This window comes from Orussus abietinus, unplaced genomic scaffold (assembly GCF_000612105.2).
Source record: "Orussus abietinus isolate OABI.00-Male unplaced genomic scaffold, Oabi_2.0 scaffold547, whole genome shotgun sequence".
Classification (NCBI taxonomy): domain Eukaryota; kingdom Metazoa; phylum Arthropoda; class Insecta; order Hymenoptera; family Orussidae; genus Orussus; species Orussus abietinus.
In genome coordinates, this window is record NW_019394707.1 from 26,541 (window position 1) to 51,244 (window position 24,704).

Genomic DNA, 24,704 nt, shown 5'->3' on the forward strand with positions numbered 1-24,704 from the left:
ACTTGTCTATCTTCTTTTAATTCGGATCTATTATATTGGTACATTTCGAGACAATAAAAGAATATATAATAACGTTCAAACTTAAAGTGGAACTGTACATTGTATATATTTTTTTATATTAATACATACAATTTGTCAAGGAATTTCGTATTCGTATAGCATTATATGTGGCTAGTACAGATAAAAACGAAAGAAATTTTTCAAAATCCACGTAATTAATGACCCAAGTTCAAAATAAAAATTGATCAGGTAAGTATTACTCTTATTATTTATTACTTAAAAGGTACAAAAAAGGCATTAAAAAAAATTATTATATACAAATTATTATACACGCAAGATAAACAGGGTTCGGGGGTAGTTACCCCAGCCAATATTTTTGGTTGGAAAAATCCAAAGGCACGCCGTATTTCCTTCGTGTTCGTACGAAACATATATTTTTTCAGATTTTTAGGCTTGAATTTGACCAGTTTTTGCATAAACGTAATCATACTTAGGGGTGCCTCACCCCTTAATTTTTTTTTTCAATTGAGAAAATTATATTTTTCGTGTTTCGTTATGAGAAAGCTTTTTCAGGTGGATAGGTTAAAAAATATTATATTCTTGTGGGTGAAACTGCCAAATCTCCCCTTGACATGCCTTGCTTTGAATGGTGGTTTCACCCCCTTTAAGGTGAAGTGAAACCCCCTTCAAATCAGTCGATTCGAATAAAACACTTTTTTTTAAGGTTATTAGACCAAACTGTCCGAAACATTGACACGTCACTCCTAATCATCTAAGAATTGTCCTGACACATTCAAAATTTGGATTTCTGGAAAAAAATTTTCAACTTATCCCAGACCAGAACCAAAATGGCGTAGAGCCCTCATATTTCGATGAATATACAATTAACGAAGGCTCTGATATGAGAAACGAAAGGGTCAGGACAATTTTACGACAACTTAGAACACTCTGGTAATCGATAAACTCGCATTTGAACGGGATAAAGGCAAAAAAAGTGTTGTATGTGCTTGTATGCCAAAACGATAGTAATACGAGGTCTCGGAGTGAAGACTTAATTGACCTGGAAGTCACAGATGACGCAGGGAGTTCCTCTGCAGTCAATTAGGGCTTCAGAAAGCACGAATCCAGAGGATTTCTGGAGTTTTATTTCGATTTCTTTATAATTATTGTACGAAAACGATAGGTGGAGTATGTCACATGGTACAATACCCAATATAATTTAATACAGCTATCAACATAAAAACGAACGTCGGCAACGTAGACATTTATAAAAATCTTCTTTATCAACGTCGATCAAGTTCCTCAACGTGTTTCACTTCACCTTAAACCACACAATACTGAGAAATGTACTGGCACTTTTAGGGACTTTAACTTGGTAGAGTTTTAATATGAACCGCTCCGTAGCAGAATATCTGGATTCCACTTGACTTCTTTTAGGTCTATTTTTAATCTCGCCAGACCTATTAAAATATACCTAATGGAAACACCGAGTATTGCATTTTACTTTAACAAATACTACACGTTCTGGAACATAGACATATAGTATGGACTGCGCATCTGATGTCACTCTTTTCGCGTAATAGAAAGAGACAAAAACATGTAAGTGCCACTCTCTTTCTCTCTTTACTCTTTTCTGATTGGTCAGAACTGATGAGCTGTTAATGTTTCGTGATGTAACGTATCTTGTTAGGACTCTTTTATCGCGAAATCCTGAAAGGCACCGATTCAGGAAATGTTTTTTTCTTCTACGCGCAGATCTTAGTCTCTACAAAACATTAAAGAGGTTCAGTGCCCCTTACCCACTGAATACCTAACCTGACAGTTACATAACTTAAAATTAACAAGTAACATAACGTTTGTTACAATGTAATAACCTAACAGTTACGTAACATAGTTACATGACATTTGTTACAATGCAGTAACTTAACAGTTATGTGGACAACTTGGAGCTAACAGATTACATAACATTTGTGACTATCATATCTATATAAATGTAGCGTAACTTTGTTACTCTCATCTTACATTATGTTACTCCCCTAATATTACTGTGTATATGGAGCACGTATTTGTAACAAAACAGAACTACGTTGGTGCTGTCATTTATTTTATTACATCATCGTCATCGTTATTGTCTAAATTCATTGTCAAATGCCATAAGATTAATATATGTCATATTTTGTTTACTACTCGTATGAAAAAATGTGATTTTAATTCATACGCGCACATACATTATCAGTAATTGTTTGCTAGTCGCATGACATCCTAATTGTCTTTAAGTAAAATTAGATAGTTTATCATTTACATAATTTCATTGAAGGTCTAACTTGTCATTTAATATCTAACTATTGTCAAGTACCAAAAAATAATTAAAATTAAAAAATTATATCATTTTATATATATCTTACATAGCTTCAATAAATATTTATATACGATTAATTTACGGATATTCCACGTTTCGCGGTGCCTGGGTATTAACCACGTTCCCAGTGAATACTGTTATATAATTTGGGTAAATGTTACGTTTTCGAAACTAACATGTTATGTAGCATAAAAGTAACATGCAAGTTAGATGTTAGTTATTATTTCCCACTCAGTAATGTAGCATGTTATATAACATGTTATATCAATGTTACATTAATGTTATTATTTCAGTTACCTTAAAATAATATTACTTTTTCATCCATTTAATGAAAAAGATCACGCAATTTTATCAAAAATTACATAATTTTTTATTTTTAATTATTTCTTGATACTTGACAATAGTTAGATATTAAATGATAAATCAGACTTTCAATGAAATTATGTAATGATAAACTATCTGATTTTCCTTAAAGACAATTAGGATTTCATTCGACTAGCAAACAATGACCGATAATGTATATGCGCGTAAGAATTAAAATCACATTTTTTCATACGAGTAGTAAACAAAATATGACATATATTAATCTTATGACATTTGACAATGAATTTAGACAATGACGATGACGATGATATAATCAAATAAATGACAGGACCAATGTAGTTCTGTTTTGTTACAAATATGTGCTGCATATACACAGTAATATCAGGACAGTAACATAATGTAAGATGATAGTAACAAATGTTATGTAACCTGTTAGTTCCATGTTCCATAACCATTAAGTTACTGCATTGTAACAAATGTCATGTAACTGGTTAGCTCTAAGTTACATAACTGTTAGGTTATTACATTGTAACAAACGTTATGTTATTTGTTAGTTTAACGTTACGTATATGTTAGGTATGGTGTTCAGTGGGATTGATGTTAAGCGCTGTTTAAACGATGTTTTAATCCAATTTTCCAGGTAACAATAGTATAAAACAATGTTTATACATCGCTTACCATCAATAACTAGTGTAAACGTATATACTCCTTGACTGTAATTGCACGAGCCGGTAAAAGAACAGGTAATGTAAGATGCGAGTAACAAAGTTATACTATATTTATATGGATATGATAGTATAAAATGTTATGTAACATGTTAGCTCCATGTTAGCTCCATGTTACATAGCCGTTAAGTTACTGCATTGTAACAAATGTCATGTAACTAGTTAGCTCTATGTTACGTACCTGTTAGGTTATTACATTGTAACAAACGTTATGTTATTTGTTAGTTTTAAGTTGCGTAACTGTTAGGTTATTACATTGTAACAAACGTTATGTTATTTGTTAGTTTTAATTTACGTAACTGTTAGGTTTTGTGTTCAGTGGGATTCCACAATCAAACTAGTTTTTCTGATACCTAGCACTGAACGAGCAAAATGTAGATCAGGCAATTGATAGGGAATGTAAAAACTCTTCGGAATCGTATGTATCTCAAATGGTACTTGACCTTCGGCAAGATCACCGGCAACTCCCTGTCACCTTTGACCATCCACTGCGTGAATACGTTACCTACAGGAGGGTGCTTATAAATACCGGTGAATCAATCTGGAGATTCAGTAAGATTTTAAAAAGGACACGGGTAGGAAGAGAATGGCGTTCTCCTGTGTTTTTAGGGTTCTCTTCACCGTCGTGGCAGCAGCTATTCTGGTGAACGCCGAACGTGAATTCTACTCGGAAAAATATGATCACATTGACGTCGACGAGATTTTGGCAAATCCACGAACGAGGAACCAATATTACAAATGCGTCTACGGCAGTGCGCCCTGCGTTACGGCTGCTGCCAAATACTTAAAGGGTACTGAAGAAATTTTCATATTGTATGTAGTCGTCATAATAGATTGCCAGTAATTCTCAAAAGGGACACGAAGTAGAACGGACTAGAACTTGCAATAAACATTTTTATTAAGAAGGATACCACTGTAAATGTCGAAAAATTACATATTTCCCAATGATTACAGTGTTATATAACTGTTGGGTAAATGTTACGTTTTTGAGACTAACACGTTATGTAGCATAAAAGTAACATGGAAGTTAGATGTTAGTTATTATTTCCCACTCAGTAATGTAGCATGTTATATAACATGTTATATCAATGTTACATTAATGTTATTATTTCAGTTACCTTAAAATAATATTACTTTTTCATCCATTTAATGAAAAAGATCACGCAATTTTATCAAAAATTACATAATTTTTTATTTTTAATTATTTCTTGATACTTGACAATAGTTAGATATTAAATGACAGATCAGACTTTCAATGAAATTATGTAACGGTAAACTATCTGATTTTACTTAAAGACAATTAGGATGTCATTCGACTAGCAAACAATTACTGATAATGTATATGCGCGTATGAATTAAAATCACATTTTTCATACGAGTAGTAAACAATATATGATATACATTAATCTTATGACATTTAACGATGAATTATGATAATGACGATGACGATGATGTAATAAAATAGATAACAGTTAGCACCAATGCAGTTTTGTTTTGTTACAAATATGTGCTGCATGTACACAGAAATATCAGGACAGTAACATAATGTAAGATGAGAGTAACAAAGTTACGCTACNAGTTTTTGTGAACGGGTATTGTTGAAATATGTCTCTGCTGGAATGTTAATTAAGTAATTTAAATTACTATTAATGAGCTATATGTTCGTCTTTATCCGTTGAAAAATACGGATAACGATATACTACCTTACTTACTGTCTCTGTTATTCACAGATAAATTCCCTGAAGCCATCGTTACAAATTGCAAATACTGCACGGAGAGGCAGAAAGTGAATTTTGGAAAATTGGTCACGTGGTTCGTGGAGAATGACGAGAAGGGATGGAATGCTCTGCTGGAGAAACTTATCGACGATTATGGGAAAGGAAAAAGTACCATATAGAAATGAGGATTCAATGTATTTCAGCATTACAATTGTCCTAAGCCTGAGATATCGGCTCGCAATGTAAAAACATGATATACACATTAACAATGAATTCCGTCATTATAAAATTGCATCTCTGTAATTACTAAAGTCTAACCACTTATAATCATTTTCGCGAAAAAATAGGATATTATTTTTTAACGCGTTTACTAATGCAGGAAAGTGATTATTGGTACAATTCTTAATTGAATTCTTAATCGAATGCAGCTGACTAAATTATCGTACCAAAATGTAAACAGACATCATATACGAACTAACTAGTAAGAACAGTTGTATCGTATCAAATCAATTACGGCGTTGATTTCGACGCGTAATGGATGGGTAATAAAACTTGTATTATTGCAGATATAACACGACACTCTACATCTCATTCCGATTTCCATATCTCGATTGTGAAAAAAGGCTATGAAATAGCCAATTATAATTTTAATAAGACACATTAGTCATTCCGAGGGGTTCGGAAAAAATGTAACTTCCTAAAAAAATTTACTTCATCATTGTAAGGACTTTATTGTCACGACATAGTCGGTCCTGTTTTGTGGTTTCAGTTCACGTAATCCTCGCAGGTTAGATCCATCCTCTTCTCCCTGATCATCTGTCCTCTTCAAGGAACTTCGCGAAGGATTCCACATACACCTCCTCAGGGTCATATTTCTGCACAAACAAGTCCCAGACTTCCGGTCGGTGGTATCTCAAGTGCGCCATTACTGTTTTTGCAATCTCCTTCTGGCGATTATTACATTTTATGCAGTTGGTTGCAAGAGCATCTGGTAGTACATCTACAATCATGATGATTAATTGGTACGGTTTAATAAATAGTTTGTTACAATGTCTTTCACGAAATCGACTGAAGACAATAACATGCGAAAGCGTTACGCCGAAGAGGATACGGATGACAAAAGTCCACATTATTTTCTTAAGACTTCATTATAAACGCGTTACCAGATCTGGTCGGGCTTACTCCATTTACTCGCGAAATGAAACCGGGTATTTGACCTTCAAAACTGAAGATCGATGACCAAATAATTAACTGAAGACAATAACATGTGAAAGTGTTGCGAAGAAGAGGATACGGATGACAAAAGTGCACATTATTTTCTTAAGACCTCATTATAAACGCGTTCCTAGATATGGTCAGGCTTACTTCATCTACTCGCGAAATGAAACCGGGTATTTGACCTTCAAAACTGGAGATCGATGACCAAATCATTAATAAAGAGGATACGGATGACAAAAGTCCACATTGTTTTCTTAAGACTTCATTATAAACGCGTTACCAGATCTGGTCAGTCTTACTCCATCTACTCGCGAAATGAAACCGGGTATTTGACCTTCAAAACTGGAGATCGATTACCAAATAATTAATAAAGAGGATACAGATGACAAAAGTCCACATTATTTTCTAAAGACTTCATTATAAACGCGTTCCTAGATATGGTCAGGCGTACTCCATCTACTCGCGAAATGAAACCGGGTATTTGACCTTGAAAACTGGAGATCGATGACCAAATAATTAACTGAAGACAATAACATGCGAAAGCATTGCGACTAAGAGGATACGGATGACAAAAGTGCACATTATTTTCTAAAGACTTCATTATAAACGCGTTCCTAGATATGGTCAGTCTTACTCCATGTACTCGCGAAATGTAACCGGGTATTTGACCTTGAAAACTGGAGATCGATGACCAAATAATTAACTGAAGAAAATAACATGTGAAAGCGTTGCGACGAAGAGGATACGGATGACAAAAGTCCACATTATTTTCTTAAGACTTCATTATAAACGCGTTTCTAGATATGGTCAGGCGTACTCCATCTACTCGCGAAATGAAACCGGGTATCTGACCTTCAAAACTGGAGATCGATGACCAAATAATTAACTGAAGACAATAACATGCGGAAGTGTTGCGACGAAGAGGATACGGATGACAAAGGTCCACATTATTTTCTTAAGACTTCATTATAAACGCGTTACCAGATCTGGTCAGTCTTACTCCATCTACTCGCGAAATGAAACCGGGTATTTGACCTTCAAAACTGGAGATCAATAACCAAATAATTAATAAAGAGGATACAGATGACAAAAGTCCACATTATTTTCTTAAGACTTCATTATAAACGCGTTTCTAGATCTGGTCAGGCTTACTCCATCTACTCGCAAAATGAAACCGGGTATTTGACCTTCAAAACTGGAGATTAATGATCGAATAATTAACTGAAGACAATAACATGCGAAAGCGTTGCGCCGAAGAGGATACGGATGACAAAAGTCCACATTATTTTCAAAAGACTTCATTATAAACGCGTTCCTAGATCTGATCTGTCTTACTCCATCTACTCGCGAAATGAAACCGGGTAGTTGACCTTGAAAACTGGAGATCGATGATCGAATAATTAACTCCCCTCGGGACGCCAATTAAATCCGGATGTATCTTGTACCTCCTTGTACTCATAAAAACGCGATAACTCAAGGTGATACGGTAGAAATGGAAAGATTAAAACCTGTATCATTGAAGTATATTGATATGCACCTATTTTAAAAGTGTTTTTGCTAAAAAAGATCTACTTTCAGAGACGATCCACGTGCGATCATTGATAATGGTTCAATGGCAAGTAGGATATAGTGCTCAAATTCGTCTTTGAACGATTTCATAATGCACTTGACGTTTAAAGTAACGTTTAACATTGGATTGAATTAAGAACAATATAACAGAAATATATTTTTTGGGAAAATACGAATACAAAACGCGTTTTATAATAATTATTCCTATAATCAGTGCATTCTTGAAATTTAAGGACATCATTTACCCAGCCGTTGAAAAGGCCATTATTAACACTATTTCTACCAAGATTTTGTGTATACCTATTTCGACCAAAAGGTTTTGACGAGTTGGAGGAAAATGATACCGCTAAATAAATTTAACAATTATTATACGAAAACTCAAAACATTAATTGAGAAAAAATGATTAAACTTTGAAAATAATTTCAAGTTAAAATTTTAAAAGGTGTCTTTTGACACCTTTGGTAGAAATAGTGTTAATAAATTATTCATGATATTGGAGTCCTCGGTTGCCGTCAGAAAAAATTCTTCCATTCCCCCAAATCAAGCGTAAAATCATTAAAGCTATCTAATGACATCTCTATCAGAGTTGCCTCGAAGCTACGAAATTTTACCGATTGGAATTTTAATGGCGGATGTTAATTTACGTTTCGGGCCTTTACTTAACCACACGTAAGAATATTATTTTAAAGCAATATAAAAGCTCACATTCTAAATTGGTAATAAATTATTTAAGAGCCTCTGATTAAAATAATGTTAATTTAAATTAAATGAAGAAACCCATCCTGAGCTAACAGCAACAAACCGCGTCGTTCCAACTAGGACTCTTACAAGGAAGGTATCCCAAATCTGATTTGATTTCTCTTATAATATGTTACAGAAGACTAAAAACTAAGCGACACGTATTTTTTTTATCTGTCATTAAACACTTTAAGGGGGTGAAACTACCATCCGAAGTAAGGCCTGCGAGGGGTGGCTCACCCCTTAAGGTGAAGTGAAACACGTCGAGGAACTTGCTCGACGTCGATAAAGAAGATTTTTCTAAATGCCTACGTTGCCGACGTTCCTTTTTATATTGACAGCTGTGTTAAATCATATTGGGTATTGTACCAAATGGCATACTCCACATGTCGTTTTCGTACAATAATTATAAAGAAATCTAAATAAAACTCCAGCAATCCTCTGGATTCATGTTTTCTGGGGCCCTAATTGACTGCGGAGGGATCGCCTGCGCCATCTGTGACTTCCAGGTCAATTAAATTTTCACTCCGAGACCTCGTATTCCCATTGTTTTAGTATAGAAGCGAATACAACACTTTTTTTGCCTTTATCCCGGTCAAATGCGAGTTTATCGATTACCAGAGTGTTTTAAATTGTCGTAAAATTGTCCTGACCCTTTCGATTCTCATATCAGAGTCTTCGATAATTGTATATTGATCGAAATATGCGCGTTCGACGCCATTTTGGTTCTGGTCTGGAATAAGTTAAACAATTTTTTCCAAAAATCCAAATTTTGAACGTGTCTGGACAATTCTTAGATGATCAGGAGTGACGTGTCAAAGTTTCGGACAGTTTGGTCTAATACCCTTAAAACAAAGTGTTGTATTCGAATCGACTGATTTGAAGGGGGTTTCACTTCACCTTAACTTTTTTTTGTTTAATTGGAAAAATTATATTTTTCATTTCTCGTTATGAGAAAGCTTTTCCAGATGGATTGGTTAAAATATATTATGTCCTTGTGGGTGAAACTGCCAAATCGCCTCTTGACATGCCTTTCTTTGAATTTTGATTTCACCCCCTTAAAGTGTTTAATGACAGATAAAAAGAAATACGTATCGTTTAGTTTGAGGACTTTTATAACATATTATAAAAAAAATGAAATCGGAGAGATCGAGCTGGGATACCTTCCTTGTTAGTGAAAAGACCTTCAAATTTTGACTAAACTTAGCGACACGTATTTTTTTTTACCTGTCATTCAACACTTTAAGGGGTTGAAACCACCATCCAAAGTAAGGCCTGCGAGGGGTGGCTCACCCCTTAATTTTTTTTTTGTTTAATTAAGAAAATTATATTTTTAATTTCTCGTTATGAGTAAGCTTTTCCAGATGGATTGATTAATAAATATTATGTCCTTGTGGGTGAAACTGCCAAATCGCCTCTTGACATGCCTTTCTTTGAATTTTGATTTCACCCCCTTAAAGCGTTTAATGACAGATAAAAAATAATACGTATCGCTTAGTTTGAGGTCTTCTATAACATATTATAAAAAAAAATCAAATCGGAGAGATCGACCTGGGATACCTTCCTTGTCAGTGAAAAGCCCTTCAAATTTTGCATTCGGTCATTTCTCTAGGTCATTTTGTATACTTCCGATCCCGAAGAGTGGCACGGAAACGAAGTTTTCTGTTATAGAAAGTACTTACTTCTTAGTGCATGTGCTTCGGGTGTACAAGGTCCTCTGTCCAACAAACAAGCCATGTACTGCTTAAAAACTCGTTCATTGAAAAGAATGGCTTCCACGTTAACGTGGTCGTACATGGTGGAGTAAGAATCCTCTGCCAGAATCATGCCACTACCGATTAGAAGTAGCCCCAGCAGAATGCCAAATTCCATATTTCTGAAATGTTTATTTCCCCCACCGCTTCGATTAAACACAAATTTCGCACTAAATGAGATGTAATTGATACAACAATTGTTATGTTACTCCTTTCATCACTCCCGCCATTAACACTAGGTTTACGGGACCTGTCAATTTGACGGAATTCAAACTTCGAAAAGAAACACCGAAAAAACCATAGCATTAATTTTAATCATTTTTGTATCGTAAATTAATCATTTCACCCAAAGAATTTCTACACACAATTATTTTTTCCTAAGCCTTCTAATTATTAAAATCTGTATGTAGTATACCTATCTCTACGAAACCCGTGAAATTGACGGACTAGCTAATTTCATAAACAATTCATATATATTTACTTCATTGCAGAGAGTGTAAGGCGAAGATGAGAGTGAAAGTTTGCATTGAAAGTGGAAAGATAGAAGGATTTTCGGATAGTGAAGAGGAAAACTTCTTGAAAGGGTGTCGTGGCAAGAAAAGGATGCGCATTCTTTCTAGTTCTGACTCCGAGGATGAGAGGACGAGCATTCCAATAATTTCCGTGATAATTTTTAAAAAAGGACTTTTTACTTATTAATCATTCATTTAAACGTAAAGCCTAGTGTTGTTTAATTCAGACTTAATTTGAATAAATCGATTTTTTAAAGAAAATGCGTGTTTTCGTTTACCCGTCAATTTGATGGATGCTCGTAGAAACAGGTATATATAAAATGCCCGTAAACCTAGTGTTAATATGCACGAAAAACAAATGAACTGAACCGGCTGGTCTAAAAAATCTAAACTATGTCAATTTTATTTAGAAACTTTCCCCCCGGGAAATCATTCACCAAGTCGTCGCGATTGTCATATCGTTGCAATGATTTCTGCGAAATGGATTTATATTATTGGCAAATTTGAATTTCGTCACCAACCTGCGAGTCCGTAGACGTTTTCCTACAAATGACAAATTCAGGACAAATGTCCTGTGGTCCTGACACCTGTTGGAAGGAACTTTCCGATGGCGTCGCAGAGGATGCCGAATTTCTTTCGGCAGCCGAGTTACAATTACAGGGTCAACGAATTAATTGCGCCACTCGCGAGAGAATCGGTGATCTTTATATTGTTTTTTGGCTCTGCGGGGGAACAATGGACCTGTTTATAAATCTGTACGTTAGCTGGAAAGCAACACGGACAATAAATGGCCATTGCACAGTGCCCGGCACGTTTCGATTGCCTTGATCGACGGTTTATGATGCCTATCGTATATTTCCGCGTCACGTAATTCGCGGTATTTTCTTCGGAATTATCACCCGAACGTGACCCATACGGATTCGCCTTAGGACCGGCACATGGCTCCAGGGTCAGCTAAAAAGGCACGTATCCGGAGATACGGAGCATCCTTCTCGGCGTCACTCGAAATGGACCCGAATTGTCGTGAGATTTGTGGAGCTACTTTTTCAAACTCGGAAAAATTCTCGTAAGACTCTAAAGGGAAATATCTCCCTAGTAGCATAGAATAATTTCTAAATATTTATTTTTAATCTTTGCTAAAGGTCTCAAGCGACAGGTGTTTTAAAATGTCCTGTAGATTTCATTCGAAGATATCTGAAAAATTTGATAAAAATCACAATGACATATTNGAAATATCTCAAGCGACAGATGTTTTATGATGTTTTGTAAATTTAATTCGAAGATATCTGAAATATTTGATGAAAATCTCAATGACATATTCAGTTTTAATAATTTATGGACCCTCGAAATAAACCCAAATTGTGAGATTTGTAGAGCTACTTTTTGAAACTCGGAAAAATTCTCATAGGACTCTAAAGGGAAATATTTCCCTAGTAGCATAGAATAATTTCTAAATATTTATTTGTAATCTTTGCTAAATATCTCAAGCGACAGATGTTTTAAAATGTCCTGTAGATTCTACGATATATGTATTGAAAATGTAGGCGTGACAAAGATTTAAATATATACTCACGGGATATTTTCATCATGCATACCATAGATAATGTAAGTTTTTTATATTTATGTCCTAGTTTGTACGACTACTATAAGTATATTATACTTCATACTTTGCCTGGTAATCATAATTTACTCAGTGGTAAAAAATCATGATGAATGGTCACCAGTCAAAGAGGAAGTAAGTAACAAATCACAGTATGGACGAAATTAACAGTTTTATCAAGGTGGAATTTAGATATAAACATTAAGTATGTCTGAAAAATGTTAGGTTACATAAGGTGTCTTTTTATTTTTCTAAACATATTTTCAACGATATTGATTAACCTTTGGTAGATGTCTAGTAGAGCTATGATATATTTTGTATGCGTCAAGAAATAAGTAGATATTTGTAGATCAATAGTGGATATATAATTTTCATCTTCAATAGACATAGATAGTTATATATATCCTTTAGATATTTTTTTAGGTGGATGGTAGACGATATACATTAGCTATATCTATAGACCTAAATTAGATAATTAATTTACGTATATTCCATTTCATGGGTTGCTTGAGGCCTCCTTCGGGTATGTACGATCACACACAGGAACAAAATTTTTACTTATAAGAATACTCGCGCAAAAATACAGGATTGCAAACAATGCATTATTTTCGGTAATGTATTAGAATTTTATTACGCATTCATTTTCATAATTAATTATGGTAGAGAGTGGATTATTCTCTACATTGTAACAAATAATGAGATCGTGGCCCATTAACCTTTATTTTTTAATAAGTAATGGATTCATGTCTTATTAACAGTTGGTCCTCCCCAGGCATCGGACAACATGGAATATCCGTAAATTGACCGTATATACATGTTTATTGAATGTATGTAAGATGTATATAGATATCTATGAACTCTATTTTAGATACACTCAAAGGCTAGACGTTCGGATATGATACGTAATATACATCGTGGATATCTAAAATAGATGGTTAATCCACGTCTACAGATATTCATATGTATTTGAAAAAAAAATTAAATTCAACACCTTTTGAGAACTTGTTTAGTACAGTTATGCACATAAATCCTGCTGTTTTTCATATATAAACATTTTTTTGCAATTGTCGGAATTTGAACTTCCCAGTGAACACTGTTATATAACTGTGGGGTAAATGTTACGTTTTCGAAACTAACATGTTATGTAACATGTTATATTAATGTTATAATTTCAGTTACCTTAAAATAATATTAATTTTTCATACACGCACTAAAAAAGATCACGCAATTTTATCCAATATTATATAATTTTTTATTATTAATTATTTGTTGGTACTTGACAATAGTTAAATAAATATTAAATGACAAATCAGACTTTCAATTAAATTACGCAATGATAAACTATCTGATTTTACTTAAAGACAATTAGGATTTCATTCGACTAGCAAACAATGACTGATAATCTATATGCGCGTACTAATTAAAGTCACATTTTTTCATACGAGTAGTAAACAAAACATGAGATATATTAATCTTATGGCCTTTGACGATGACGATGATGTAATAAAATAAATGACAGTTAGCACCAACATAGTTCTATTTTGTTACAAATACGTGCTCCATATACACAGTAATATCAGGGCAATAACATAATGTAAGATGAGAGTAAGAAAGTTATGCTACATTTATATAGCTATGATAGTAACAAATGTTATGTAACCTGTTAGCTCCATGTTACATTACTGTTATGTTACTGCATTGTAACAAATGTCATGTAGCTAGTTAGCTCTATGTTACGTGACTGTTAGGTTATTACATTGTAACAAACGTTATGTTATTTGTTAGTTTAATGTTACATATATGTTAGGTTCAGTGGGTACTGCTGTCGCGCCCGAAACTGGTCTGCATCAAGTCCGTACTGACTTTATAAAATTGGCCAAAAATGTTGACTCGGGAAATGCATCTTCTACTTAATTACAGTTTGCAATTAAATACCAGGTTGATTGAAGCACCTAAAATAAATATTACGCGTATTTCATGAATACAACATAAATAAAAAAGTGCACATTATAAACATCGATGCATTGTGAAAAATGAATTTTTTTGCAAATGGTGCTCAAATTCGTCGTTCTTTGATTCTTGTCGGTAAGTCAAGATGCAGCAAACATTTTTTCCCGCCAGTATTTTTATAAGCTTCGTTAATATGCATTCCATCAGAATTACAATCAGATAATGAACTTATCATTTTTTTTACACAGAAGGTATTGCTTGATAAGATCAATTGTACTGCGTGTCTGCAAATAATAACATTTGAACTGTCCATTACATATTATTCAGTCGTGGCTGTTACGTCATGCACTCAAAATACATTGTTATATAATTCATAATTTAAACATTCTATTTAATGAGCATCTATAAACGTATTTTTGTAACGATATATCTCTGCTCAGTTGTGTTCATTTGCGCTCAAATTAAAACCTTTTTCAGTAAACAGACTTTTTCCTATATTTTTTTAAAAATCTACATTTTCTCGAAATTGCGAAATCTTTGCGAGCTTGACATTTGACATGACTTTCAGTCATCGCAACCCCAATGGACACCATTATTCCAATAAGTAACAAGAAAATAACTGGAACAAATTCGTCAAAAGTCACCGGGGAAGGTTCGGTATTGTGATTTCGGAAACATCTTGGTTGTGGTGTACTCCAAAAACTGTATTGTCGTCGTATTAAACCGCTCTCCACCATTTGTCGAGTTCTAGATAAAACAAAAAGAAGGAAAAGGCACAAGTAAATATTATAAACACTTTACAACATACAGCAGCATACATTATCCAATTGTTCAAGAATTTTTAAGAGAAAATCCTGATTCGTCATAAAAAAATTCATGTAAAAATGAAATATTTGTAGAATATCAATATTTCGATAAAACCNATATGTTTATAAATTATTGAAACTAAATATGTCATTGAGATTTTCATCAAAATTTCAGATATCTTCGAATGAAATTTACAAAACATCTTAAAACATCTGTCGCTTGAGATATTTAGCAAAGTTCACAAACAAATATTTAGAAATTATTCTACGCTACTAGGGATGGGTTTTTCGGCACCTACAATAAATATACTGTTGTCTTGGAAAAACGATCTAAAAAACACCTAATTAAGTTCCATATTTACGAACACTAACCCATAAGTTAAGATTTCTTTAAAAGGTGAGTTCTTGGCTGTAGCTAAATATGCTATCCTGGGAGAAAAGAGATGTACGTCTTGCAAATCACAGATTTCGTCATCAGTAAAGGTGTCCTGAAAAGAAAACTTTTTCATTTTTTATCGTTTTTTCTGTTTTTACTTAACTCTAATCAGAAGCTAAAGCTTTATATATTGGGTTGATGCATAAGTCATTGCGCATTTTTTCAAATATAAAAATGCGCGCAGTAATTAAATGTTTTAACACAACGTTATATGTTATTTTAAAGAGACATTTTTGCTCTACAAGACAGTGTTTAATATTTTTGTTGGATTTAATTTTTCTGAATTTTCAGGCAATTAAAATGGAGAGTCAAGTGGACAAAAATGAGCATTTTCGACACTTTCTTTTGATGGAGTTTAATCGCGGCTCAAATGCTTCCAAAGTGGCTCGTGAAATTTGCGCTATATACGGAGAAGAAGCTATGACCACAAGGACGGCTCAATGGTGGTTTTTGCGCTTTAAAAATGGAAATTTCGACCTCAAAAAAACGCTCTGGACGCCCGGTTGAATTTGACGAAGAGCGATTGAACCAGCTTATCCATGAAAACCCGCGACAATCGACCAGAGAATTGGCACAAGAAATGGATTCAAAAATTAAATCTAACAATACCATTAAGGTGAAGTAAAACACGTTGAGGAACTTGTTCGACGTCGATAAGTAAGATTTTTCTAAATACCTACGTTGCCGACGTTCGTTTTTATATTAACAGCTGTGTCGAATTATATTGGGTATTGTACTAAATGGCATACTCCATCTGTCGTTTTTGTACAATAATTATGAAGAAATCGAAGTAAAATTCTAGAAATCCTCTGGATTCATGGTTTCTGGGGCCCTAATTGACTGCAGAGGGACCCCCTGCGCCATCTGTGATTTCCAGGTTAACTAAATTTTTACTCCGAGACCTCATATTACCATTGTTTTAGCATAGAAGCGCATACAACACTTTTTTTGCCTTTTTCCCGTTCAAATGCGAGTTTATGGATTACCAGAGTTTTCTAATTGTCGTATAATTGTCCTGACCCTTTCGTTTCTCATATCAAAACCTTCGATAATTGTATATTGATCAAAATATGAGAGCTCGACTCCATTTTGGTTCTGGTCCGGGCTGAGTTAACAAATTTAAAAAAAAAACAAATTTTGAATGTGTCAGGACAATTCTTAGATGATCAGGAGTGACGTGTCAAAGTTTCGGACAGTTTGGTCTAATACCCTTAAAAAAAAGTGTTGTATTCGAATCGACTGATTTGAAGGGGGTTTCACTTCACCTTAATGCCAGTCCACTTTCAAAGTTTCGGACAGTTTGGTCTAATACCCTTAAAAAAAAGTGTTGTATTCGAATCGACTGATTTGAAGGGGGTTTCACTTCACCTTAAAACACTGTCATGTAGAGCAAAAATGTCTCTTTAAAATAACATATAACATTGTGTTAAAACATTTCATTTCTGCGCGCATTTTTATATTTGAAAAAATGCGCAATGACTTATGCATCAACCCAATACATACAGTCATATCAGAGGTGCCATGCGACCGACAAGAGATAAATACATTATATTACATCTGGATTCACCTGAATAATCTTGTAAGCAGTTGAGGTGTCAATGTGGTATGCAAAACCACCTTTTTTTACCTTTTGGAGACCTTCTTCGATATCATATGTGGGGGTTCTTGATCTCTTCCCGTTAGGTATTATCCTTTTCTTATTGAATTCCTGAACCACGGGATCCGTTGAGGACTATCACAATAGAAAAAAGCTGAATGATCTGTCGCAGTGGTGAATGTTAACTACAAATTTAACCATGATCGTATAGGACATAAATTAGATAATAAAACTATTGTTGGATGACGCGTCTAAACTCGACTGTTAGGTCATTATTATAATATTAATACTTAGGTTAGTCTACATATCTAGAGCCTAAGCATATTCCTAAGAAACACGGTCCAAAACTAGCACCCTGCCCTCACTTATCCTTATCCTTATCCTTATCCACATTGAGTCCACGAACTGCCCCGAAACCTCCGATCAGAAAACATCCCGTGATTGCTCCAATTTACTCATGCATGTTTCTAGAAAACTGATTATTTCCTATCTAAAACCCTCGACGAATCACTGGAGTGAATTCCTTTCCGAACCTACGAGTCAACCAAGCTTTTAGATTTCTCACACGTACGTGTTTTTGCTTTAACAAAAGGACTAGATGTTTGGAATGTGGATGTTTGGGTTGTTCGGAAAGTAATTTCGTTGTTTCCCAATAGAGGACTTAATTTTTTTTTTTCACGGCCAACTTCACACTTAAGCCGCATAATCGTTATATATTTTGACAGCTGATCTAGCAAGGCTTGCTTGTGAAAAAGTTTAATTGATTCTACGCAGTAGTTTTTGGGTGGTACCCTTTCAAATATGGAAAGTGAAAAGCGGCATTTTCGGCATATTTTACTTTTTTACTATCGACAAGGTAAAAATGCTGTTCAAGCAAGAAAAAAAATTATCCGACGTGTATGGAGAAGATGTATTGACAGAACGCCAGGGTCAAAACTGGTTTGCAAAATTTCGATCCTGCAATTTTGATATCGAAGATGCACCACGTTCTGGAAGGCCACTTAAAGCTGATGAAAACATAATAAAGGCATTAATTGATGCAAACCGGCGAATAACACCTCGTGAAATCGCTGAGATATTAAATTTATCGAATTCGACCGTTTATGATCATTTGAAACGCCTAGGTTTAATCTCAAAGCTCGACATATGGATTCCTCTGTTCTTGCGGAAAGAAATTTGTCATCGCATTGACGTCTGTGATTTGCTTCTCAAACGTCAAGAAAATGATCCATTTTTGAAGCGCATCATCCCTGGGGACGAGAAATGGGTTGTCTACGACAATGTTACACGCAAGAGATCATGGAGTAAAAAAGATGAACTGGCTCAAAGAACTTCGAAAGCCGAAGTTCATCAAAAAAAGGTGATGGTATCTGTTTGGTGGGATTTCAAAGGAATCGTCTTTTTTTTTGAGATTCTACCGAACAACACAACGATCAATTCTGAAGTGTACTGTCACCAGCTGGACAAATTGAATGATTCACTTAAACAGAAGAGACCAGCATCGATCAATAGAAAAGTGTAGGGTTTCACCAAGATAATGCGAGACCTCATACAAGTTTTTTAACTCGCCAAAAGCTTCTAAAGCTTGGATGGGATATACTGCCACCCCCACCATATTCTCCAGATCTGGCACCTTCTGATTATTACTTGTTCCGGTCTCTACAAAATTTTTTAGACGGTAAAACCTTTACGTCAAATGAGGAGGTCAAAAATCACCTGGATCAGTTTTTTGACAGCAAAAACCAAACATTTTATGAGCGTGGAATCATGCTACTGCCAGAAAGATGGCAAAAGGTATTGGATCGGAATGAACAATATATAATTCAATAAAATATTTATTCGCTATAAAAAAATCGTCTTTCATTTTCACAAAAAGAAACGAAATTACTTTCCGAACAACCCAATACCTCCTAAGGTCCTTATCGGATTCAAAGTTGTAAAGTTGTTGAAAATAAAATCAATTTTATCGCTTCAACACCGGAATCCAACACTACTTACATGCAGGAAATCGAAGGTATAGCTTATATCTTCAATTCCAATTTCCATGTCGCTGTCTAAAAGATCCTTTAATGTTTTAATATACCGCGGAGGTTCTGCGAGCAATGACCCAACAATACTCGCTGAATAAAATTGGTAAAGCATTAGAGAGAAAAAAATGCAGGCTAAAAAGACAATCCGCCCAGAATAAGTTCGAGGTTCTTTATGTGAGCCTATAAACATAAAAATAATATAAGCTATTGCAAATCTTTAATTATATTTTATTTATTAGATTTGGAATTAATATGAAGATATTATTATCGATTTCTTTCTATTACTTAGTTAATAAAAGAATATTATATACAACTTTTCTGTTGTAATTATGTTTTAACTCATTTAAGATTTTTTCTTTCCCCATCGCACTTACCCTGTTGGCAAATCATAGCGATTGTCATTAGACCCGATCCCATTACTGGATCATTGTCTAGATCATTAAGAGGGTCCGACGTTCCGAACCAAATCTTGCATAAAATTGTCACTGACATTGCAAACCAACAAATGATTCCAAGTGCAACTGTGGTCCACCATACTTCTGGTGTGAACGGTTTGATAAATTTGTTTCCCAAGTTGCTCTTTTTTGGATGTCGAAAGAGGAAGCATATCCTAGAAGGTAAGGCTAATTGTAAGTGTATATTTAAATACGTTCTCTATTTAGATTCATTAAGGTGAAGTGAAACCCCCTTCAAATCAGTCGATTCGAATACAACACTTTTTTTCAAGGGTATTAAACCAAACTGTCCGAAACTTTAACACATCCCTCCTGATCATCTAAGAATTGTCCTGACACATTCAAAATTTGGATTTTTTGAAAAAATTTGTTAACTTAGCCCAGACCAGAACCAAAATGGCGTCGAGCTCTCATATTTCGATTAATATACAATTATCGAAGGTTTTGATATGAGAAACGAAAGGGTCAGGACAATTTTACGACAATTTAGAACACTGTGGTAATTGATAAACTCGTATTTAAACGGGATAAAGGCAAGAAAAGTGTTTTATACACTTCGATGCTAAAACGATGGTAATACGAGATCTCGGAGCGAAAATTTAGTTAACTTGGAAAAACACAGATGGCTCAGGGGGTCCCTCTGCAGTCAATTAGGGCCCCAGAAACCATGAACCCAAAGGATTTCCGGAGTTTTACTTCGATTTCTTCATAATTATTGTACAAAAACGACAGGTGGAGTATGCCATTTAATACAATACCCAATATAATTCGACACAGCCATTAATATAAAAACGAATATCGGCAACGTAGGTATTCGGAAAAATCTTCTTTATCGACGTTGATCAAGTCCCTAGATGATTTCACTTCACCTTAACGAGCATAGAATCAGTTGCAATGCATTTGCAAGTTAGACGGAAAACAATTACTTGGCAACCCAAATTTTTACTGTTAGGTCGACGTAATGAATCCTTTCTGGTTTCATTTGGGCTGGCGTGATGCCTGCATCCGAGATTCCATCTATAAAATGTCGCATCATACCGTCAAACGACCCATTTATCAAATATCCCCAGGATTTCGTGGGGAGGATGTTCATTCTGCCAAAAAGAGTCAATCAAGATCAAGAATAATGATACATCTATTTTAATTATCTAGTGCAATTTTAACCCTTTGCACTCGAGGCCTTTTTCGCCCTGACGAACCAACAATTTGAGACGATTTCTCGCATACTTGGGGAATTTCATCCATCTAACTTAAAATGAGTAACTAACATAAAACGAATTAACGTATAAAACTATTATATTATAATATTTGATGTATCCTTACATGTGAAAGAAGAAAATTTGTTGAATATTAAGGACTGTATTATTACTTTGTATGCGGCATTTTCGGCATATTTTACTTTTTTACTATCGAAAAGGTAAAAATGCTGTTCAAGCACGAAAAAAATGAGCCGACGTGTATGGAGAGGATGTATTGACAGAACGCCAGGGTCAAAACTGGTTTGCAAAATTTCGATCCGGAAATTTTGATATTGAAAATGCAACACGTCCTGGTAGGCCACTTAAAGCTGATGAAAACACAATAAAGGCATTAATTGATGCAAACCGGCGAATAACAACTCGTGAAATCGCTGAGAGATTAAATTTATCGAATTCGACCGTTCATGATCATTTGAAACGCCTAGGTTTAATTTCAAAGCTCGACATATGGATCCCTCGTGTTCTTGCGGAAAGAAATTTGTCATCGCATTGACGTCTGTGATTTGCTTCTCAAACGTCAAGAAAATGATCCATTTTAGTAGAAAATTATCCGGAAAAATGAATCTTTAATTTTCAAACAGCTGCGATTCCGATAAAAAATTTCGTAGTTACTTAGTTCTAGTTCGGACCATAACTACATTCGTATAGATTAAAAAAAAAATGTTTGTTCTTCCGTTTCGGACGACAAGAATCTCATACAAATGTGTGTTGCTAGTTGAAACATGTCTTAATATTTGTCAAACACCCCGGCACTGTAGGTTTGATAGATTTAGTTTGGTAGATTTTCGCACATTTAATTCCTAAAAATTACTTAAAAAACAAGCTTCAAGACGATAATACCTCCTTAAATGACAAGAGGTATCGTTATACACTTCGTCAAATTATACAAACATATATATGTGCTCATAATTATGAAAGTGGTCTAAGTCAAAATTAAAAAAAAAATGAGTTTATCAGTTATTTCACGCCATATTATTTCAAACAAAATTAATTCAATGTAATTTCGAAACAAAAAATATATGACTTAGACCACTTTCATAATTATGGGCACATATCCATTGTTGCCGATCGGGTTTCTGCGTCAAACCAAATCCTGACCGAGACTCACCTCGACTTGCTACATCGGACCAAATGGTGACTAACAATAAGCGTCATCTCTCGAGTGCAAAGGGTTAAGGTGATATGAATGGCGCTAAGAAATTTAAAATTCCGAAATTTAAAAAGAAAAAAAAAGGGTATAGATAAATAAGAATTCATCTATACTCTTTTTGGTGGTAACGTCATTTTGAATACACAAGTGGGAACATAAGCTGGCGCGTCCCGTTACCGACATTTATATTTATGTTGAAGTCTTTTACTGTCTACATTGATAATTATACGAACTGCAGCGTTCCATTTGTCATTTCAGTAAAATAATAATAAAAAGATTGATGCAAAACTGTCGAAATCCGGAGAATTCATGACTGTTTTTTATTGACGGACCAACGTCGCCATCTGTGGCATTTAGCTGCAACTAAATTTTTGCTCTAAAAACACGTATTTGCCACGGGACAAGCCAGCATTCTTTTGCAATCGTTGGGGAAAGTATTTTCATATTTTCCTATCTAACTGTATAATATTCCATTTTTACGGTATTCTAAATTGTACGAGCTAGGTCCTGATACTCTTCATTTTCAATTCTAAGCCTCCAAGAAGGGTAAAACATCGAAAACGAACCTGGACCCCGCCATATTGGTTCTAGTCCACGATAAATTAATTAATTTTTTATGAAAAATAAAACTTTGTCAGTTTTAGGATCTATTACAGAGCCTCCATATTCGCGTGGTAAAATTTAAAAGGAATCGGTACACCCAATTCGGAGAATACTTTCACTAACAATTTATATATATGTAGGCTGACTCTTTCATATCACCTTAATATATTGTAATTATAGATACAGCATATTATTTACGAGAAATTATGACGATTCTGCAGATGCTTCATTAGTAAGTAACCAAAGCGACTCATCGAATCTAAATTCGGATCAGATGTTGAACTGATATAAGTCATCAAATCCATATGCGGTGGTCGATGTGTAATCTGTTGAACAATATAAAAAGGATGAAGATCGTTATTTATACTCGATTTACCTACCACAATGGAAAAGTTTAACAGCAGTCCATGTAGATCCGCCCTTCTGTGGTACTTCTGCTGTGTCAGCGTAATGGTCAAGCCATTTTTAGAAGTCCAATTGCCCATATACGTCATGTTCAGATGGCCGCCATGTCTCCAACTAGGATTATAGGCGTCGTACAGGACATATGAGTCCGACTGTCGAAGTGCTATTGTCAGTTCTGAAGCAAGTGACAGTGGTAATTCGGCCAAAAGTGAACTCGGCAGCTCCGTGCCGTCTTTCAGCAGGAGCCAGTTATAGGATTCGTTGAATGCCAGAGGTACTTTTGAAAACTGCCAAACATAAAGGGAATGATGTTCCATCATGCTATAGTCAAAATACTAATTTTGAAATGTTTAAGGTGAAGTGAAACATCCTTCAAATCAGTCGATTCGAATAAAACACTTTTTTTTCAAGGGTATTAGATCAAACTGTCCGAAACTTTGACACAAAACTCGTGATCATCTAAGAATTGTCCCGACACATTCAAAATTTGGATTTTTTGAAAAAATTTGTTAACAGCCCAGACCAGAACCAAAATGGCGTCGAGCTCTCATATTTGAATCAATATACAATTATCGAAGGCTCTGATATGAGAATCGAAAGAGTCAGAACAATTTTACGACAATTTAGAACACTCTGGTAATCGATAAACTCGCATTTAAACGGGATAAAGGCAAAAAAAGTGTTGTATGCGCTTCTTTGCTAAAACGATGGTAATACGACGTCTCGGACACAAAAATTTAATTCACCTGGAAATCACAGATGGCGTAGGGGGTCCCTCCGCAGTCCATTAGGGCCCCAGAAAGCACGAATCCAGAGGATTTTGTGGAGTTTTACTTCGATTTCTTTATAATTATTGTACGAAAACGACAGGTGGAGTATCCCATTTGGTACAATACCCAATATAATTCGGTACAGCTCTCAATATAGAAACGAACGTCGGCAACGTAGGCATTTAGAAAAATTTTCTTTATCGACGTCGATCAAGTTCCTCGACGTGTTTCACTTCACCTTAAGATAATATGAAAGGCGCTAAGAAATTTAATCGACGTCGATAAAGTAAAATTCATCTATACTCATTTTGGTGGTAATGCCGTTTTGATTACGCAAGTGGTAACATAAGCTGGCGCGTCCCGTTACCAACATTTATATTTATGTTGAGGTCTTTTACTGTCTACGTTGAGAAATATACGAACTGAAGCGTTCCATATGCCATTTCGGTAACGTAATGATGAAGAGATAGATGTAAAACTATTGAAATCCCTTGAATTCATTATTCTAACGACTGTTTAGAACCAACGTCGCCATCTGTGACGTTTAGGTACAGCTAAATTTTTCCTCTAAAAACATGTCTTTATTACGAGACAAGTCAGCATTCTCCTGCAATTGTTGGTGAAAGTACTTTTTGTAAGTACTATTTGTCCTATATTTTCTATATATTTAACGAATATCGTACATTTTGTAAATATTTAGCAGACATTTGAAATATTCGCGAAAC

At 34.8% G+C, this 24,704-nt stretch overlaps 4 protein-coding genes across 4 annotated transcripts in view; 2 read left to right on the plus strand and 2 right to left on the minus strand.

The window, feature by feature from the left end:
* The window catches only part of LOC105695885 (glutamate receptor ionotropic, kainate 5), a 29,144-nt gene extending 13,009 nt beyond the window's left edge, over positions 1–16,135 (plus strand). Inside the window, exon 12 of the mRNA XM_012417892.2 lies at positions 16,002–16,135. The gene's annotated coding sequence lies outside the window, so the exon portion shown is untranslated. The remainder of the gene's footprint in view (positions 1–16,001) is intronic.
* LOC105695908 (ejaculatory bulb-specific protein 3-like) lies at positions 3,947–5,698 on the plus strand. Its single transcript, XM_012417936.2, has 2 exons — positions 3,947–4,199; positions 5,139–5,698. The coding sequence occupies exons 1-2, from the start codon at positions 3,995–3,997 to the stop codon at positions 5,303–5,305; spliced, it is 372 nt and encodes a 123-aa protein (XP_012273359.1). The 5' UTR covers positions 3,947–3,994; the 3' UTR covers positions 5,306–5,698.
* LOC105695907 (ejaculatory bulb-specific protein 3-like) lies at positions 5,833–11,637 on the minus strand. Its single transcript, XM_012417935.2, has 3 exons — positions 11,440–11,637; positions 10,335–10,528; positions 5,833–6,126 (listed from the first exon to the last, which is right to left on the minus strand). The coding sequence occupies exons 2-3, from the start codon at positions 10,522–10,524 to the stop codon at positions 5,939–5,941; spliced, it is 378 nt and encodes a 125-aa protein (XP_012273358.1). The 5' UTR covers positions 10,525–10,528; positions 11,440–11,637; the 3' UTR covers positions 5,833–5,938.
* Positions 14,736–23,529, minus strand: LOC105695886 (glutamate receptor 1). Its single transcript, XM_023433030.1, has 8 exons — positions 23,003–23,529; positions 20,719–20,886; positions 19,712–19,947; positions 19,306–19,517; positions 17,278–17,442; positions 15,647–15,762; positions 14,983–15,215; positions 14,736–14,752 (listed from the first exon to the last, which is right to left on the minus strand). Exons 1-8 carry the CDS (start codon positions 23,527–23,529, stop codon positions 14,736–14,738), a joined length of 1,674 nt encoding a protein of 557 aa, XP_023288798.1.
* Positions 23,530–24,704: the final 1,175 nt, after the last annotated feature.

Bases quoted from the DNA above. Each gene is read 5' to 3' on its own strand.
- LOC105695908 (XM_012417936.2), top strand. From the start codon at position 3,995: ATGGCGTTCTCCTGTGTTTTTAGGGTTCTCTTCACCGTCGTGGCAGCA. The intron at 4,200-5,138 runs GTACTGAAGAAA...TGTTATTCACAG, and splicing joins TGCTGCCAAATACTTAAAGG to ATAAATTCCCTGAAGCCATC.
- LOC105695907 (XM_012417935.2), bottom strand. From the start codon at position 10,524: ATGGAATTTGGCATTCTGCTGGGGCTACTTCTAATCGGTAGTGGCATG. The intron at 6,127-10,334 runs GTAAGTACTTTC...TCATGATTGTAG, and splicing joins CGAAGCACATGCACTAAGAA to ATGTACTACCAGATGCTCTT.
- LOC105695886 (XM_023433030.1), bottom strand. From the start codon at position 23,529: ATGATGGAACATCATTCCCTTTATGTTTGGCAGTTTTCAAAAGTACCT. The intron at 20,887-23,002 runs GTAAATAATATG...TCTTTTTGGCAG, and splicing joins CAGAATCGTCATAATTTCTC to AATGAACATCCTCCCCACGA. The intron at 19,948-20,718 runs GTAATTGTTTTC...CTTACCTTCTAG, and splicing joins GTAAAAATTTGGGTTGCCAA to GATATGCTTCCTCTTTCGAC.